At 46.4% G+C, this 19,087-nt stretch overlaps 1 protein-coding gene across 5 annotated transcripts in view; it reads right to left on the bottom strand.

Moving 5' to 3' along the window:
* Window positions 1-7,927: 7,927 nt before the first annotated feature.
* LOC126517962 (cholecystokinin receptor type A-like) overlaps window positions 7,928-19,087 on the bottom strand; it is a 147,592-nt gene continuing 136,432 nt past the window's right edge. For all 5 annotated transcript variants that reach the window (XM_055064356.1, XM_055064355.2, XM_055064354.2 and 2 more), the window contains 4 exons: window positions 17,503-17,626; window positions 11,895-12,115; window positions 10,963-11,098; window positions 7,928-10,593 (listed from right to left, as the gene is read on the bottom strand). In XM_055064356.1, the coding sequence (XP_054920331.1) occupies window positions 10,192-10,593; window positions 10,963-11,098; window positions 11,895-12,115; window positions 17,503-17,626 (883 nt within the window). In that variant the 3' untranslated portion in view covers window positions 7,928-10,191. The remainder of the gene's footprint in view (window positions 10,594-10,962; window positions 11,099-11,894; window positions 12,116-17,502; window positions 17,627-19,087) is intronic.

Raw genomic sequence — 19,087 nt, 5'->3', positions numbered from 1 at the left:
AACCTAAGGCAACCACGAAACATCTAAGCGGCAGGCCCTATCAAATATTTGTGATGCAACGGCATCGTTCTCGCGCATCTCAAGTCTAGTAGGCTGGAAATTACTATATGTCTACGCTAGCCTTCCTGCATGAGGCCGATAGCGCTGCTCAACACAGCGATCACTGCAGTTGGCGAGCCAGCACGATACAAATGTAAGCTGTGCGCTTCGGCATTGCCTTTTTCGCCTGTATACAGCCATAATATATGAGAGGGATCGCATAAAAAAATGCGATGGCTATTTTTGAGGACAAAATTTCTGTAATACGTGTGAGTGTGTCGTAGAGAACGGAACGAACACAACCGAAAAAAAAATTCGGTTATCATCCTTTTTCTCGAAAAAGCAAGGGAAAACGGGCTAACGCCGCAATACGACCTCGCATGGTCACGCCGCACAACGTTTATAGATACATAACCGCTGATGCCGTATGCTTGGACCATGTGGTATATAGAACAAAGATATCTGTAATCCAGCACCTACCACTGCTTAGGACGCTCGCGCAGTTCGTAAGCGGTCCCTTTGCTGGACAAGCTTAATTCAGACTGTTAGGTATGCTGCTATTACCAGCCAAAACTATTTTATTCAAGGGCGGAAACCTCATCCATGGAACCAAGTTTTCACGCAATGTAACCTGCTGCGAACAGTTTGAACGCTTGTCAAAGTATAACATCACAGCTCCTATCGTAGCAGAACGGTAACCAGGCTGTTACCACCGTCGCTTATGTTTCATGGCTCCTAAACCGCAGCTTATAAATAAAGGATAATACTGCAATAAGGTCACATTAGTGAATGGAACATTCAGACATACACAATTGATCGCCGCGGCTGATTGTAGACTCAAATATGCGCGGACACATCGCGCTGCGTGTTCTGTCCACCTCAACGCCAGCAGAAACTCCGGCCACGACGTCTTAAACCACTTCAGCACGTCTCACAGAACCGTTTACTAAGTAGAAGACGCACGCCATACCGAACAGACCGCATGGCCGCGAAAACAAACGCCAGAACCTACGGCCGAGCGTACATCTGCCATGCAAAACACCGCTCTCACCCAAGCCAGTATGGCGCCGCTCATAGGCGGCGCCACTGCGTTCACAATATGGCGGCGCCTACAAAGAAACGGTGTACACTTCGCGAGTGCCTCCTTTCCGCCGGCTCTTCAGGGCAGCAGCGCACCAACCACGTGCGTGGTTAGTTTCGTCCTGCTCCCGGAGATGGTGGTGGTGGTCATCCACGCAGGAGCACAATAATAAAACCAGCAGCTGCCGAGCAGAGCGTTTAATTGAACACGAGCTATTGGTCGTGCACAGATTTGACTTTGGCTAAGAAAGTGTCCAACGGTGTACCCGAGTCGACCAATGTGTACCATACCGACCACAAGACCATCGTCATTACCATCGCGACTATATAATAATGACCCAGCGATCAAGACGATATATGTGTGTGCGTACCTTCCGTAATGATGACCACCCGTCGAGACAATAAATGAGTTCTTACCTTTGTTCGAAATTCTGTGTCACCTCTGTGTATTCTGCTAAACAGCATTGCTGGTTGTCCACTTTCGAAGTGTGTTTAACAGCGCCTGCAGACGAGCTAGGTGGTGCATTGCAGATCGACGGAAAATAAGCGCGCAGGAAGACGCACACGAACAGAGCAGGGTATCATCTGAGGGCTATTAGGGGAGGTGGGACAAATTTCGCTGATCGTTGCGCCAACTGCGCAGCGTGTGAATCTCGACAGATAGGCATAAGAATCCTAGGCAAAGGTCGCGATAAGACTGCGAGTGAACTATTGGAAGCCTTTTATCTCAGGAAAAGGGGAGGTAAATGTGTGAGCGATACGTCTGGTGAAGCCAGTCAGGGCAGAAATCGAGTATCTTGAACGTGTGGGATTGTTTTAATGGTTTGGGTTACCTTGCCACTATGTTTTTCCATTGTTGTTGGGCACTGCGCACGTCTTCCTTTCCGCATATATTTGCCGGAGTGGCTGCAAATTAGATAGATGTGAGCTAGCGTCTGTAGTGTCTTTCTCGGCTATTCGTGTGTGTTTTCCTGTGCGCTCATTTTCCGTCGATCTTCACAGAGTGGAATGGTTCATAATTTATTCCCTTATCGTTACTACGTTTCATTCAAAGAGGACAATTAATTTCCGCTATGCTTGGTGTAGTTTCATATCTGTCCTCATATCTGCGTAACAAAACTCAAGCCAGTCAGATCCCCTTATTCGCTTTGCCGATACCCTAGCACGTCCTTTAAGCTGTGCGATGCCAAACGCGGCTGTAATTTGATAGCGTTCTCATTGCTGCAAGCGCCAATGCACATAAAACCAGACGCGAAGCGGCCGCGCGCGCTGTCTCATAAAATTCACTGGCGCGCGATATGCAAACTGCTTTCGAGGATGTGGGTCCAGCTCCCGCGGCGCCCCAGCGCGTACGACGCTGTTACCGATCTCTGAGATTAAAATTGGCGCGACATGTGTCAAGCGACGACAGGTGCTCTCGGAGGTGACAGAGTTTCTTCACGTGGAAGAAGTTAATTAAAAACTCGGTTGGGTCTGCGCAGTGGACAACAGGTTCCCGCACGCTTAAACTTCTCCTGCCCGAAGTGACGATGTTTGCTCCGGAAAAGTTACCTCTTGCTACATTTATTTACGTAAGGGACGGCGACATCGTGTGCCTCTTCCCGTCTTTATTAAGAAGTGCGGGCAGCTGCGACGAGTTCCATCAATCTAAGGACGAACATCTGGAAAAGACATCCGATGGCGTAACTTGAATATACCCTGCATTGATGACTCAATTGCTATAGCGTTGCGCTATAGAGCGTGAGGTCGCAGGTTCGTCTAATGGCCGCGGCGACCGCAATTCGATGGGAGTGAAATGAATAAAATAATAAGCGAAAAGAAAAACGCTGTTGCATTGAGATTTAGGTGTTTGCTAAGGGAATTCAGGTGGTCAAATAATCTTCGCTACAGCATTTCTCATAACCCCAGCAACGTTTGGTGACGCAAAATACCGCGAATCAATCAATCAATCAATCAATCAATCAATCAATCAATCAATCAATCAATCAATCAATCGAGCAATCGGCCAATCAATCAATGTGAGGCTATTAGCCAATATATTTTTCTTTGCATAGTACAGGCATAGCGATGGGGGGAGAATTAATGCGGGAATGCATTCAGGCGTTTTATGCGCCAAAACCATGATTTTATTATGAGACACGTGGTAGTGGGGGACTCCAGAATAATTTTGACCACTACGGAACATTAACGTGGCCCCAGTGTGCGTGACGCGGACGTTTCTGGATTTCGTCCCCATCGAAATGCAGCCGCAACTGCCGGGATTTGATCCCGCGACCTCGTGCTTAGCAGCGCAACACCATACCCGCTAATGCGATATAGGGAGAACAACACAGACAGAAGAAAATTTTTGGTTAGAAACTTCATAGCCTTAGGAGCAGTGTCGCTAGGGATACCTAGGCCACGAGCCTTAACGAAACTTGTAAATATCTCAATAGTTAGTTATTTAGTTAGTTAGTTAGTTAGTTAGTTAGTTAGTTAGTTAGTTAGTTAGTTAGTTAGCGTGTGTGTGTGTGTGTGTGTGTGTGTGTGTGTGTGTGTGTGTGTGTGTGTGTGTGTGTGTGTGTGTGTGTGTGTGTGTGTGTGTGTGTGTGTGTGTGTGTGTGTGTGTGTGTGTGTGTGTGTGTGTGTGTGTGTGTGTGTGTGTGTGTGTGTGTGTGTGTGTGTGTGTGTGTGTGTGTGTGTGTGTGTGTGTGTGTGTGTGTGTGTGTGTGTGTGTGTGTGTGTGTGTGTGTGTGTGTGTGTGTGTGTGTGTGTGTGTGTGTGTGTGTGTGTGTGTGTGTGTGTGTGTGTGTGTGTGTGTGTGTGTGTGTGTGTGTGTGTGTGTGTGTGTGTGTGTGTGTGTGTGTGTGTGTGTGTGTGTGTGTGTGTGTGTGTGTGTGTGTGTGTGTGTGTGTGTGTGTGTGTGTGTGTGTGTGTGTGTGTGTGTGTGTGTGTGTGTGTGTGTGTGTGTGTGTGTGTGTGTGTGTGTGTGTGTGTGTGTGTGTGTGTGTGTGTGTGTGTGTGTGTGTGTGTGTGTGTGTGTGTGTGTGTGTGTGTGTGTGTGTGTGTGTGTGTGTGTGTGTGTGTGTGTGTGTGTGTGTGTGTGTGTGTGTGTGTGTGTGTGTGTGTGTGTGTGTGTGTGTGTGTGTGTGTGTGTGTGTGTGTGTGTGTGTGTGTGTGTGTGTGTGTGTGTGTGTGTGTGTGTGTGTGTGTGTGTGTGTGTGTGTGTGTGTGTGTGTGTGTGTGTGTGTGTGTGTGTGTGTGTGTGTGTGTGTGTGTGTGTGTGTGTGTGTGTGTGTGTGTGTGTGTGTGTGTGTGTGTGTGTGTGTGTGTGTGTGTGTGTGTGTGTGTGTGTGTGTGTGTGTGTGTGTGTGTGTGTGTGTGTGTGTGTGTGTGTGTGTGTGTGTGTGTGTGTGTGTGTGTGTGTGTGTGTGTGTGTGTGTGTGTGTGTGTGTGTGTGTGTGTGTGTGTGTGTGTGTGTGTGTGTGTGTGTGTGTGTGTGTGTGTGTGTGTGTGTGTGTGTGTGTGTGTGTGTGTGTGTGTGTGTGTGTGTGTGTGTGTGTGTGTGTGTGTGTGTGTGTGTGTGTGTGTGTGCTTATCATTGTATAGATCACAATCATCACCGAGCACTTGGAGTAGCATGTCAGGCGAGCAGCCAGGCTAACATCTCCAGCCCACAATTAAAGCTTGAATCTCCATCTCTAACTCTCTAGGTACACTGGAAACAATAATTTTGACAATTTGTGTAGGTCACCAAAGAAAATTATTGTGCTGCGCCGGCATGCACCAACGTATCGAAAATTTTTACTGTCTCTAAGCATTAAACCGATCACGACATTTCTGTTAAAATAGGCGACAAAGAAGTGGTTTATTCCAGGTATCTAATATTCCGTTCAAGTTACAGTATCATACGTGAACGCAATTTAGCGCAAGCTTCAGCATGGAAGTCAGGATTTGTAAAACGTGAGGCTTCCACTCACTCGATTCTGTTTCTCTCACGTGATCCGCAGTTTACGTGGGATGGAGTTGGCGAAGTATCGCCGAGACCACTGACGACGTGAGAATAGGACTAAAATGGAATGGAAAGTGTTGCAGTATTCCGGTCGCTTTCTTTGAACGAATGCAGTCAAGTTCAGAACTCTTAATTTGTAAAGGCTTTATAAGCCAATGCGGACGTCAGTAAATGCTCTAAGATGTCTTATTCGCTAATTATTTTGGATAAATTGGTTACCGTATCAAGAAAACAGTTGTAGCCACACATTTAAAGCGTTTGATTGGTCGTTGCATATTGAAATTAAGGAACGTTGCATATCGTATGCGGTTGCCCACGTGGTCAGAAGCCTAAGACTAAAGCAGAGGTTCCTGGATTCTAAACTTCACCGGTGCTCTAGACATTTCCTCACAAAAGATTTCTTGCGTACAGTGAGGCAGAACCCTTCTTTCCTCATTAAATCCTCTTGCACTGTCATGATGAATTTGCTGAAACTACTCTAAACTATACCTAGCATTTATATGTTCCTTGAGAATTTTAAAGCGTTCACACTACAACCCCAATATATAATTCCGCAATATATGTTTAGGCAAGACTTTATTTAATGAAGGCTTTGGAACTAAGTAAGGTATATTTAGTTATTGTCGTTATCATAGTTTTTTAACCGTTGTATTCTTGCTAGTTTTGATACAAGTAGCGGCAAAACTTGTTCTATTTTTTCTGTAGCGCCAGTTTTACTCCTACCGTACCATGACGACACCTCTTACATTTCTCTGATACACGAATAAAAAATGCACGGGATACAATTATTGCTTTTGTTCTGCAAAAGTAGGCAGACACATTGTTCAACCTTTCTAAAGAAGCTCCGCAGCCTAGCACACATGATAAAGTTGCGATGCATTCCGTCGCATGTAGGGTTTGGGCATTGATAGAAATTATTGATAGACTGGCCCAGGATGCCTTTGAAGTCGGTCTAACAACGACGGCTTTTAGAGACTCTCAGTGTCTTCCAAAGGAATCCATCAGCAGTTGTTTTCAGTCTTTATGGTCACCATTCTAGAATTCGTATCTGACAGAGGGTCTGTGTAAACTAGAGGCTTCCCTGATGCATCGACTCCGAAGAGGGTGAGCGCACACTCCAACGGAATGGCTATGAGATTTAATTCGACGAGTTAGCTATACGTGTGCCCTAGAAGACTCACGCTATATTAAACACCTTGTTGGAGTGTCCGGGACTCGCGACAGAGCGGAAATGTTAAATTGCAGACCTTCAACGTTTAAGCGCCCCACACGCTATTGGGGACGGCCTTCTAAGTGCTTCCGTGACAGGGCGAGACCCCTGGGATTGAATCATCCTGGTGGATATGGAACGCAACCTACGGTTAATAACATTTCGTAAACTCATTTCGGAGCGTTGTGTCGGGAAGTGGGCGAGCCGGCGCGGTATCGCGCGCTGGGTGATCGACGGACTACTGGCTCGCATTGTGTTCCTACTACAGCTGTGCAGGTCACCTTGCTTACCCGTCCTGCACTTCGCTTCCTAATGACAGCGCACGGAATGTCATAAATCGAGGCCACTTGCGTTTCTTCCACTTTCCTGAATGTCGGCTCTCGGACAGGCTGATTCGCGAGGCTTGATCCACCTGCATTCATCATCATCAACATCATCATCGCCTTTGTTTTAAAGCGTACCACTGAAGAAACGGTGATACTTTACTATTCGACATTACGCCCATTTCGGTGATTCTAGACTCACGTCAACTTGAAATTTGCTCTTTTTATTTTTAATACCAATGTTATAGCAATATGCCATAAAGTACGATAGAAGGACATACTGCCAGAGGTGTGGCTTCACATCAAGAACCTAGAATACACTCTGTCCATACCATTTCAAGGAATCAGTAAGCCAGGTATTGACGCGGGATTGTATTCCTCCTATACAAGGTCCAATATAAGTGCCCACAATATCATATGCCTGCTTGCAGCCATTATTTGTCGACTTACCGTGCTGACAGCGGGATTCGTTGTCCACTTACCTTGAAAGCATTTCTTCCGTTTAAAGTGGAGGAGAAATAAGTTGTCATAAAAAGCAAGACACCGCGGTAACCGTTTCAAACGGTGGTGGACACCTCAACCACGGCTCTAAAGAACGCAGACAGTATTTTGCTTCTGCTTGGGTAATGTTTCACCCTCTCTCTAGCAGGAGGTGCGTAGTATGCCTGTTTTAACAAATATATTGTTCTCTACATTCTCCTCTTTATGTTTTCCTACGCGCACGCCCGGTATGTAGCTGCACTGTGCCACGGAACTGCTTATTCTTATCACGCAGTATGAAAAATAAAGGAGTACCTTAGGAATGGTGCAAGACAGATTATATGTTTTGAGGAAATCGGTGCTTGCCATCGATTTGAAGGTTCAGCGTAATGTTACTTCAGCCGCTAAGACATCGCTTCGATTGAATCAGGCACAGAAGTTTGCGTCTACGGCATAGAGGGACAAAAAATTTCACGAGCTTGTTAAATTAAATAAATTTATGGTATTTAGTGATAATAAGCCTTTGTTTACGGGAGCTACACGAGAAAGAAAAGCAAACATTCGGTATTCTCCTAAACGTTGCGGTGCTCCATACGTGCTGGTATTCTCGATTTGGAAATTTCCGTAGATATCAGATACGGCCCTAGAAAAAGTGCGACTCACGTTCTGGCGCTGTCAAACCAGTTACAGAAAGAAATCATTCTCTGAAATAGCGGGCAGCACACCTACATTGGCATTATTACACACGTACCGTGACTGGATTGCAAAAAGATGAAGGATGAATTTGGATGGATCCACATGGAGTACTTTGCGGTGCTCGTTTATTGAAGCTCTTCGAGCTCGTAGGTCAGGCAGGAATAGAAGACTTTCACAAGCACGTAACAACATAAAATACGCCGAACGTCAGTATGCTTACCTAAAGCTTGTAAGAAGTGTTGCCGAACATGTTTAGCACTGGCTCTGTGCCGCGTTATACTTTAGCAACCCTTGTCCTTTCTTTTGCTTTTAGCATACTAAAACCGCAAGAAAGGTGATTAGAGATATATTCTACTAAGTGTGATTAGGAGTGAAATACTAACGCTGTAATAACAGTGTTAGCGTTAGTGTCATTTCCTTGTTGTTTTCTTGCATTTAACAACTAGTAGCTGACATAGGTAAGACAAAATTCACAACAAATGGCATCATTGCATTCGGAGCATTACACTATCAATGGCACCAGAAGAACAAGCACCAGTCAAATATTTAGGTACATTGCACCACCCAGTTTTTGGAAAATTATGGACGATAAATCAGCACTGCCATATTGAGCGCGACATTTCTTATAGGAAACTTTAACTAACCCTCATGCGTACAAAGTACATGTTGAAACCATCGCGGCATCATGGGAAAACACAACCATTAGACACGAATAACAAGTGTTTCACACGATAACTTGAAGGCGAGAACAATATTGTTTTTGTTGTTTTTACAAACAGGACATACCAACACATTCATGTTTATCACGCTAACAACAAACAGCGCTAACAATGCAATACAGCACGGCATTCTTTCCGCTTGCCTGCACACCACAATCTCGAATGACGAAGAGTATGCTTGCAGGTCTACTTGTCTCAGGTTTTCATGCCTTCATTATCAGTGAAGAAAAAAGAACATGGCGTTCATATCCACATGGCTGATAGAATACTGGCTCAGTCAGATCCGAACGAGGTGAGAAACGACGCGCACGGTGTGGGTCATTGGGAGAAACAGCCATGCAAGGGAACTTACGAATAGTTCAGCACTCCACCGCAGTAATATTTCGCTCACATTTACACACAAATCACAAACAGCCTTTCCAAGTCATACGCAGACATGGAGCAAACATATTGGGAGAAATGCGTTGCAACACGCTATTTCGTTCAAGAAAATTGTATTCATGAGATTCTCTCTGAACAGTGGTCCGCTTCGCCGAAGCCTGAAGAGAAATATAGCTTTAATGGACCGAAGTTACGCTCTCGAATGTCGCAACCTACAGAAGTACGACTCGCAGAGGGGAAAATACAACATTGTCGTCACTCGCCCAAAAGGAAACACCCGACATTCCATGGACACTTTTTGATTTCAAGCAAGCCGTTAAACATAAATATGTACACGTTTCTCAAAGCATGAGGCCGCGAACCTTCTATTAACACGGACATTTCTAACTGCAGGTGTGTGTTCCACCATTTTCCTGGTGATGGTATATCACGTCAGTGCAAATCGCCTTACCTCTCAAATTAAGCTTACTTTTTTTAAAGTCTTCGAGTGAGTAAATGAAAGATTTAGTGAAAAATTCCTTGCTCCTTTCTAATATATACACTTGGGGTCCTTCTCAGGGTCGACACTGTAGCATAAGCACTACAAATGCTGCGGCGGCGTTCATATTGCAAATAACTTGTGGTAGCGTGCCTTAGGCTCAGAAATGGGCTGCGCTGTCAAGTTACGACCGAACCATCCACAAACAAGTAATTTTTTTCAGAAACATTACTGCTCCATCAGCTTTATGCCGCGGTGTATGAATCTGAAGCGTGGTTCCAAAATTACCGTTTGAATGTGCTCAACCTAAACGGCTGGCGCGGTTGAATACACCCTCTCACTTTGCACATGCAGTCACTTTGGATCACCGGGGGACCAGTTTACGCAATTCGTCACATCCTGAACACGCATCAATGTCCGTAAGTATCCGTGTCACTGTTTGACAAGAACACTCCAAATCACAAATGAGTCACCGTGAAGAGTTCTAGACAGAATCCAAAAAACACCTGGCTCACGTTTTACGTTTCGTGGAAAACGATCGCACCTGGACTCCAATGCGGAGCTTCTTCACTGTCACAGAACCCTTGATATCACCTATGTGATGCCGCGAGTATTTTATGCACATTTCTCCGAGTAAACGTGCCGTCCCTCTGTTCATCCATTCACAAGAAGTCCTCAATCGTGGCGTCCCTGCAACGATTCTGCTGCTTAGCGCTCTTCTTCTTGGCTACTTTGGCACCGGTAGCTTTCAGCTGCAGAGCGCCGCGCTGGTGCAGCGGCGGGCAGGGCGATTGTCACAAAGCGAGCGGATCGCCCGGTACCTGCGTCATCGAAGACGGGATGGCCACCGTCGAGGTGGCGTACGACGTGAACGTGTACGTCGAACCGAGACGTGTGGTGCCGTTTCTGGACGAACAACGGTTGTTGGTGGTGGCGGACTTGACGCGGCAGCGAGGTGCGAAGCAGGTGCGGTGGCAGCATCGGACCATGCGGCGTCGGAACTTGCTGGACATGAAGCAGTAGACGATGGGGTTCAGGCAGCTGTGCACAAACGGCAGCAGGTAGAAGAGTACGCGCACAGCGTACACGCCGTGGTTGAACACATTGAGACAGCACTTGATGACGATTTCCATGACGAGCCGGGGGCCCCAGCAAAGCAGAAAGAGGATCACCACGAGGATGAGCATCTTGATGACCTGCATACAATGAAAAATTTATATATGGAATGAGCTGCACTTATAATGAAGTGCAAGGATTCAGCAATGCACCTCATCTTAAACAACAGATTTCGTATTACTATTACCAACACTGACATGAGGATGTCTTGGCCATTTTCGGAGTTCGATAAAGAACACTAACCATTTCGTAAGGGAACTGGTATGGTGCAATTAACATAGATTCTATACTGATTCAATATACGAACAGGAGATAATTGCATATAAGTAGGTCATTAGCTCCAAATTACATCATTATGAAAGAAGCAGATTTCACTTTACTTCCTTACCGATATAAAATCACGATGCTCATGTTAGTTGACACTATGTCCTTTTTTTGTGAACGCGTACCTGTTGGCGTGCTCTCTTGACGTCCCTTATGTCGGAGTTGGCATGACCCCGAAGGATGAGCCTACAGTTAGGCTGCTGCTGTGCTGGACTGGTAAGAGAACCCAGTCTCGGCGTCGTGGGAGCTTGGCACTGGTAACTGCAACAGGCGAAATTATTATTTTAAAGTGCTGTGCACCCAACGTTGTTGGAGCTGTAACTCCTAAGATTAACCAGCCTCGTCGGTTAATCAACCTCATCCTAACGTACCGGTGGATCCATTAATGCAGCAGATTCAGTCGTCAAGCGATATATAACTCAGAAATCACACTGGAAATTTCTCATTCTAGAGTAGGAGGAAAACATATACCAATAAGGATTCACAGGCAATTATTGTTACTCGTAAGAGGAGCACTCTGTGATGCGCATCATAATACAATGTGATCACAAAGTCATCAACACTGCTCTGTTTCTTTTGCTCGTCATAAGCAAAAAGATCACTGTGGCACCTGTAGAGAATTTTAGTGTTAAAATAGCATGCAGGAAAGCAGCCTGAAAGTAATCACGTTCAGGATGGCGCGGAACATATTGACACGTGAACATATCGGGTTGCTGTATATAAAGAAAAAAAAACGATATGTGCCAAAGAACTAGTCTGCAAGATGACAAAATAAAGTATAGACTAACTTCGACTCAGATGACAGCGAGGAACGAATTCTTGACATGTACTTTTAATAAATGTTCTACCTAGATTACAATTTGCCTCCCGTCTTCATATTACAGTGTGAGTTGAAAACGCCAGCGAACTTTTTTTGCATTGTTTTGATATCATTTTATTATTTCGTCGTGCTTGCATACAAGGCAACCTAAATACCAATTTTGGTGTAAACGCTTTGTTGCGCTGACGGCTTGAAAATAGCGTGCTGCTGTAAAAATGTACAAAACCTTGTGCGTACCTAAACTTTGCGGACTGAGTGAGCTGGTCCATGGTCTTCGTGCTGACCCACAGTTCTAGGATGACCCACGAGTAGCAGACGATCATGACCACCGACGGTAGAGCGAACAGTGTGACAAGGCGGTACCACGACACGGACTGGCCCTGCCAGTCGTGCTCGTCCTTGCATCTGTAGATGGTCACGTTCACCCGATAGTTCGTGAACGTTGTCTGGATCACGTTCTGCGCAGCGAGGTTTAAGTATGAGTCCTTGTGGAATATTTCACTGAAACAACGTTCAATGAAGATAGAGTCCTCTGAGAAACCACACGCGGCGTGCTCGTCGAACATGGATGTATGCACAGAAATGATACTAAATGTATTACTGTCGTCAAGGTTTTACTCCTACATTAAGGCGGCGTGTTATTGCAGAGGTGCCCGGAAAGGGACCATGCTTGGTGGCATTTTGTCTACCAATGCATGTGCGAGAGCAGAAGGTACAGCCGGTTTTTTTATGATGTTTGTTTTTCAGAAAAGGGGGAAAGAGGAAGGAGGCATTATACAAAAACCTCAAGGACGTGACAGGCTTTATATGTGACTTGCTCTTATCCATGTATTAGCTTAATTTGCGTATAATTTAATACTGGTTGTTAAATGTGTGATACTTCATCTCACCTCGACAAAAATGTGCTAAATGTTACACCATGTGGATATACGCTCAAACATGATATCCATCTTGTACACTACACTCAGATTTGTCTGCTTCATAGCCACCCTGGAGAGTTCAAGGAGCTTACGTCGCTGTTTCGGACCGAACGTCGCACTACAGCGATACGTTTGGACGTGTAAAACTTCGGGCTACATTAGACGCCACCGCGTCGCTACAGACACAATATCTTTTGCGCGTGAGCCCAGGGTCGCTCTACGTCGACGCTACGCGGCTGCATTACATCTTCTTTGCGCTGCTTTTACCTTTCCAAATGTGAACTTTATTTCCCAAAGTTCCTCCATTGATAGGAAAAGTTGTGATACATCGACGAAAGCACCGAGGGGGCCAATATTAGACACTGGACATGGGTATAAGAGAACACAAACTCAGAAGGTCGTGCGTTGACTTGTACCACGAGCGAAATTGGAACGTGGACAGGAAATAACTTATCCTAACACCTTTTACGCGTAATTACATGAAAATGCGGCACGTTTTCGCTCTGTATCTGGTTTCTAAGCATACATCAGTGTAAAAGAAGATATGTTTTGGCGTCTTTAGGCCACTGTTAACAGCGCAGGTGAGCCACGAAACAGAAAAACACATCGGAGTGGTTCAGGGATTGGAGAGAGAGAAGGGAAGACAGAAAGGCAGGGAGGTTAACTAGACTGAGTCCAGTTTGCTACCCTACACGTGGGGAGGGGAATGGGGAGTGAAAGAGGGAGAGAGAGAACTTAGGTATAGGATGTCTACAGTCTGGCACTCAAGTCTGTTTCCCTCAGGTAGCGAAAAAGCGCTCGAACTGCTTTCTGGGCCAATGAACTATGAGGCCAGGCCCCCAAGATCTTCGCTTCCGTAAATGGCCTGTCATCCAGTCTATTTAAGGCACACTGGAGAGTTTCGCGTTGATTATCGAAGCGAGAACAGTGGCACAGAAGGTGACTGATGGTCTCTTCACACTTGCACTTCGCGCACATTGGCGAATCCGCCATTCCAATACGATAGCTGTAGGAGTTTGTGAATGCTACTCCTACCCACAGCCGACACAGCAGTGTTGCGTCACGTCGTGGAAGGTTCGCTGGTAATGTAAGTTTCAGTGATGGGTCGAGGCTGTGTAAACGACACTTAGAGTTCTGAGGTGTATGCCAGCAACCTAACGTGATTGTACGAGCGAGACTGCGAAGCTCTCTTGCAGCGTCGACTCTGGATAAAGGTATAAGGAGTGTCGGTGAGTCAGCCTGGGCACGTCGGGCAGCGTCATCGGCGAGGTGATTACCAACGATGCCACAATGTCCCGGCAGCCACTGAAATATGATATTATGTCCTCTTTCAGAAGCGCAATGGCAGGTTTCGTGGATTTGTGACACCAGCTGTTCATAATTGCCACGTCGTAAACTTCTCAAGCTCTGGAGGGCTGCTTTCGAGTCACAAAATATTGCCCATTTGTTGGGCGGTTCTTTTTCAATGTATTCGACAGCAGCGCGAAGAGCGGCCAGTTCAGAGCCTGTAGATGTCGTTGCGTGTGATGTCTTAAACTTGATGACGACCGATTGAGATGGTAGAACAACGGCGCCCGTAGAATTTTCCGAGACGGAACCATCCGTGTAAACATGAATGCGGTTAGAGTATGAACAATGCAGAAGTTCCAATGTGATCTGCTTGAGAGCCGCGGTGGTCAGGCTAGCTTTCTTCACTATTCCTGGAACAGCAAGGTACACAGGAGGCTTCTTCAAGCACCACATAGGGGATGGCGTTCTTGTTGCGGGTGAGTGCCTCAAAGACAAAGAGTGCCGGTTAGCCGCAATTGATCTGGAGAACGCTGCCCTGGGTCTTTTCTCAGGCAATCGAGCGAGATGGTAGTCAGGGACTCTGGATATATGGCGAACATGCACCCGGAGCGCGTCGATATCTATATAGGTCCTTATTGGGTGGTCTCTCGTGGTGGCAATTGTTGCCACGGTTGAAGCATTTCGAGGTAGCCCCAGACATGTTCGAAGGGCTTGGCCTTGAATGCTCTGTAGGACATGGATGTTAGTTTTGTTAGCATTGGACAGCACTGGTGTGCTGTATCGCAAGTATCCTAGGAAGAGCGTCCTGTATAGTTGAAGCATAGATGCCACGGATGTGCCCCACGTTTTACCGGCGAGAAACCTTAGTATATGGGAGATGGAAGTAAGCCTCTTCTTCAAATATGTGATGTGGGGGCTCCATGAAAGGTCTCTGTCTATAATAACGCCTAGGAATCGGTGAGCTTTTGCGTAGGAAATTGGTTGGTGGTCAATAGAAATGGGGTACCAGGTCATGGGCTTGTGGGTAAAGGCGACTAAGGCGCACTTCTCGGTCGAAATGCTGAGGCCTTGCGCACGCAGGTACGATGATGTTAGGGTCACGGCTTTTTGGAGCCGTGCACGCACCTAGAGACGTGTAACTGCCGAGGCCCATATGCATATGTCGTCAGCATATATGGAAAGGTTTACTGTATGTGGTAGAACGTCGGCAAGGCCAAGGATTGCAAGGTTGAACAAAGTGGGGCTAAGAACCCCTCCCTGAGGGACGCCACGGTAAGTGTAATGGTCAGCAGTTCGGCCATCTGCACTGTGCACAAAGAAGGATCTTTTGAATAGATAGCTCCGAATCCACCGAAACATGCGTCCACCTATTCCATTATTTTCCAGGGCATCAAGGATGGCTTCATGCGTTACATTATCATAGGCGCTTTTCACGTCGAGGAATAGTGCAACCGATATACGCTTGTTGTGTTTTTCCTGTTGTACAGATGAGACTAGGTCGATGACGTTGTCAATAGAGGAACGGCCTCTTCTAAAACCAGCCATGGCATCGGGGTATACGTTGTGGCGCTCAAGATACCATTCTAGGCGGGTGAGAATCATTCTTTCCATGACCTTCCCAACACAGCTGGACAGCGCAATGGGTCGGTAGGACGCCAGGTCAAGTGGCGACTTTCCAGGCTTCAGGAGTGGTATCAAGCGGCTGGACTTCCACCGCTCAGGAACGACGCCATCATTCCATGACTGGTTATAACATTCCAGCAGTCTGCTTCGGCCATCTTCACCTAGGTGGCATAAAGCAGCGTAGGTGATGCCATCTGGTCCTGGCGACGATGAGCGCCTGCATGAGGCCAGAGCAGCGTCCAATTCCTCAAGTGAGAAGGACACATTCAATTCTGGGAAGCGTGTCGCAGGAACTTCACCCAGAATTTCACTATTGATGGTGACCACGCTGCCCGCAATCTTCACACAGAAATCTTCGGCTATATCGACCTGTGAGCGGCCTTGATGGAGGGCTAGGGCTGAGAAAGGGTGTCGTTGCTGTGGAGACGAGCCAAGGCCACGCACCGTCCTCCATATGATAGACAGAGGCTTGCGGGGGTCAAGTGATTCGCAGAACGTCTTCCACCGTTGTTCCTCCAACCTGTCCATACGACGTTGGATTTTCTTCTGTATACGTCGAGCGACTCTAAGGTCATGGATTGACTTCGTGCGCCTGTATCGCCTCTCGGCTCTTCTGCGAATCGTTCGAAGTCGCTCAAGTTCCATGTCAAAATCCGTACGTTTTTTCGCAGATGTAAATGTGTACTTAGACGATTCCAGTACACTTCTAATAAGGTTTTCAATGGTGCCGGTAAAACCTTCTTTGCATGCCTCTTCCACCTTTGTCTTATACGTTGACCACCTTATATATGCTTGTCGGGAAGTACAAGAGGAGAAGCTTCCAAATCCATTGATAATTAAGTAGGTGGGAATATGGTCACTACCATGAGTCTCGATGTCAGAGAACCATCGAACATTTTGACCAAGTTGCCGTGACACCAAGGTCAAGTCTAAGCAACTGCTATAGTTCGCACCACGCAAGTACGTCGGACTGCCATCGTTCATAATGCTAAGTTCATGGTCGGAAGCAAATTCTACAAGTTTCCGGCCCCTGGAATCTATTCTGGAGCTTCCCCAAGCCAAGTGATGAGCATTAAAATCTCCTGTGATAATCCAGGGTCCAGTAGTTGCCGTCAGGATGTCTCGCAATCGGTCGCCGTCGAACCGACTATATGGGGATATGTAGGCGCCGATAAGGGTGAAGGCCACTTTATTCTTTGTAATGCGGAGACACACGTATTGGTTTCCATCATGAGGCTGCACTGAGTGGGGGATGTAAGTCAGTTCTGTACGGATGTAAACAATTACTTTGCTGGGTTGGCCGCATGTTGACGCCATAAAGGCTTCGTATCCAGAGAGTCTTAGCGCTTTCGACACGTTCGGTTCACATATTACCAATACAGGAAATCGGTTCGTGAAAACGTATTGGCGGAAACATGAAATCCGTGATTTAAGTCCTCTGGCATTCCACTGGAAAATTGTCGCGCTACGCACATCATCACGGAGTGAAGGCAGTGGAAGAGCCATTGTGCTTATGCAAGATTTGCAAGCACTGGGCTCAGGGCATCCAACACTTGAACTGCGCTTCGAGCTGTTGGCGTATTCGAGTTGCCCACAAGCGTGCGAATCGCATTTATCAAAGACTTGAGCATTGTTACAATTCGGCGGTCATGATCTGTCAGCTCATCTGGGTGAGGGGTGGAGCATTGTGGTGCCTTTCCTTGTTGGGGTTTTTCCACAGGGCTTATCCTTGGCAGTGGTGGCCATTCCTCATTCACGGCAGTCTTTTCAGATGCTCCGTTATCTATACATGGTTTGGAAACATTCTGCACTGAGGTTGGAGCAGATTCAACAGATTCAGGGATTGTTCGCGTTTGTACTTATGATGCTGGTACATTGTGAAACCCTACTTCAACATACGGTTGCCGGGAACGCAAAACAACAATAACAAGGATGAAAGAGTCGGAACGCTACAGCCCCTTTGCAGTTGTACGTCTAGAGTTAGTAGTAACTTGAATAGTACCGCGTCTTACCTTTACGAAGAGCATGGGCAGGGCAACGACGAGGGATACGAGCCAGACGCCCCACATGAGCCTTTTGCAGTTGCTCATGGTGCACACGGTGCGCGAGTGGATTGGGAACACGATCACGACGAACCTGCGATCGGGGAAAGCGTGCACCACAATTAGAAAAGGATGCAGATAATTCACTGATTGCTCATTTCTTTGGTTAGTGGATTGGCAGGTTTATTGAGATGCCTCAACAATCTAAAGGAACGCACGGCCTAACAAAGACGCCGTAGTGTGGGGCTCCGGCAAAATGTTGATCCCCTGGGAGTTCTTTAAGGGGAATTCAGCGCTCGGTAGATTATGTGTTGCCACAAGCAACAACGACAAACTTTGAAAGGCCGTGGTAGATTAGTGCCTCATTACATATGAAATCCCTTAATACTGCTTTTTTTTGTAACTAAGTTTTCGGGCAAGCTTGATAGAGAGTAGCTACCGCTATGGGTGCAACTGCAGAGAAAAATGCTACGATCGACGGTGGTATCGTTTCATTCATTCGTGAATTGGCTGGCTTATTGACGTTGGTTTTATTATTGGCTTTGGGTTGTCAGTTTTCGTTGCAATGACTCGGTTGCATGATGATTTCACGGTCATCATTTAGGCTTATTTGACATTTCGGTATTCCACTCATTTGCGTGGAGCAAATATATGGGCATATGTTTGCAGTGAAGGTGTAGCTTTGGGCGCAGTCGAGTGACGAGAAAATGCTCTTCCGTGGTGTTGCGCTGGTGGTGTGGAGTCCACCGCACTTAAACGTTGCTGACCGATATTACTTTACAAGATTACGTTCGTGTATATTACGCCATCTTACGACAGCTAAGTTCGGAGCAGCAACCACCAAGTTAGCAGATGCCAATGGAAGCAACTGTGCGGCGCTTGCGATGCCATTGCTGCGGAGCTCCCCAACGAAGCGTTGCTATAGATTTACGCCTAACGGTCCACAACATATTGCAGCTCTTTCGCAGCTGTGAGCACGGCGCAGGTGACAACGGCATGTTTATCTGGATATTAGAAAAGAGGACAATACGCACGTAGCTAATCTCTTTATCTGGCAGATTCATATAGTGTACATTACTATTGCAGTTTTTAAGTGCCTTTTTATTAGTATGAAGTTAGCTAAAATGCTCTTGAACGTGCATGAACCGTTATCCTGGAAGTGAGCAGTTAAATTGAATAAATGCGGTGCACAACGGGGTCACTACCGTAAACGATGTGCCAGAGTGAGTCTTGTGTCGACGCACCCACTGCTCAAGTAACACCAATGACAAATTCAGACGTCAAAAGTGCCAGGTTTGCTTTCTGAGGCTACGATTTTCTTTGCCCTTGTAGTAACCATGGAGCTGTCGACTTCTGTTTTCGACAAGTAGCCCGGGAGGCCTTCAAACATTTGCGGTATCGAACAGCCCAAATGGCTGGACGATATGTAGAGTAACTGCTTGGGCAGGGTTCAGACAGAATTTTTCTTCAAGGAAAAAAAAAAACTTTATTTGTGCCCAAAATACGGCTTATTTCTCTATGAACGAAGCGTCTACTACAGACAGCATTGTCTCGT

Source organism: Dermacentor andersoni, unplaced genomic scaffold, assembly GCF_023375885.2.
Source record: "Dermacentor andersoni unplaced genomic scaffold, qqDerAnde1_hic_scaffold ctg00000041.1, whole genome shotgun sequence".
Lineage (NCBI taxonomy): Eukaryota > Metazoa > Arthropoda > Arachnida > Ixodida > Ixodidae > Dermacentor > Dermacentor andersoni.
Note: the sequence above shows the minus strand (reverse complement) of the source record. Positions and strands in the feature narration are given on the sequence as shown.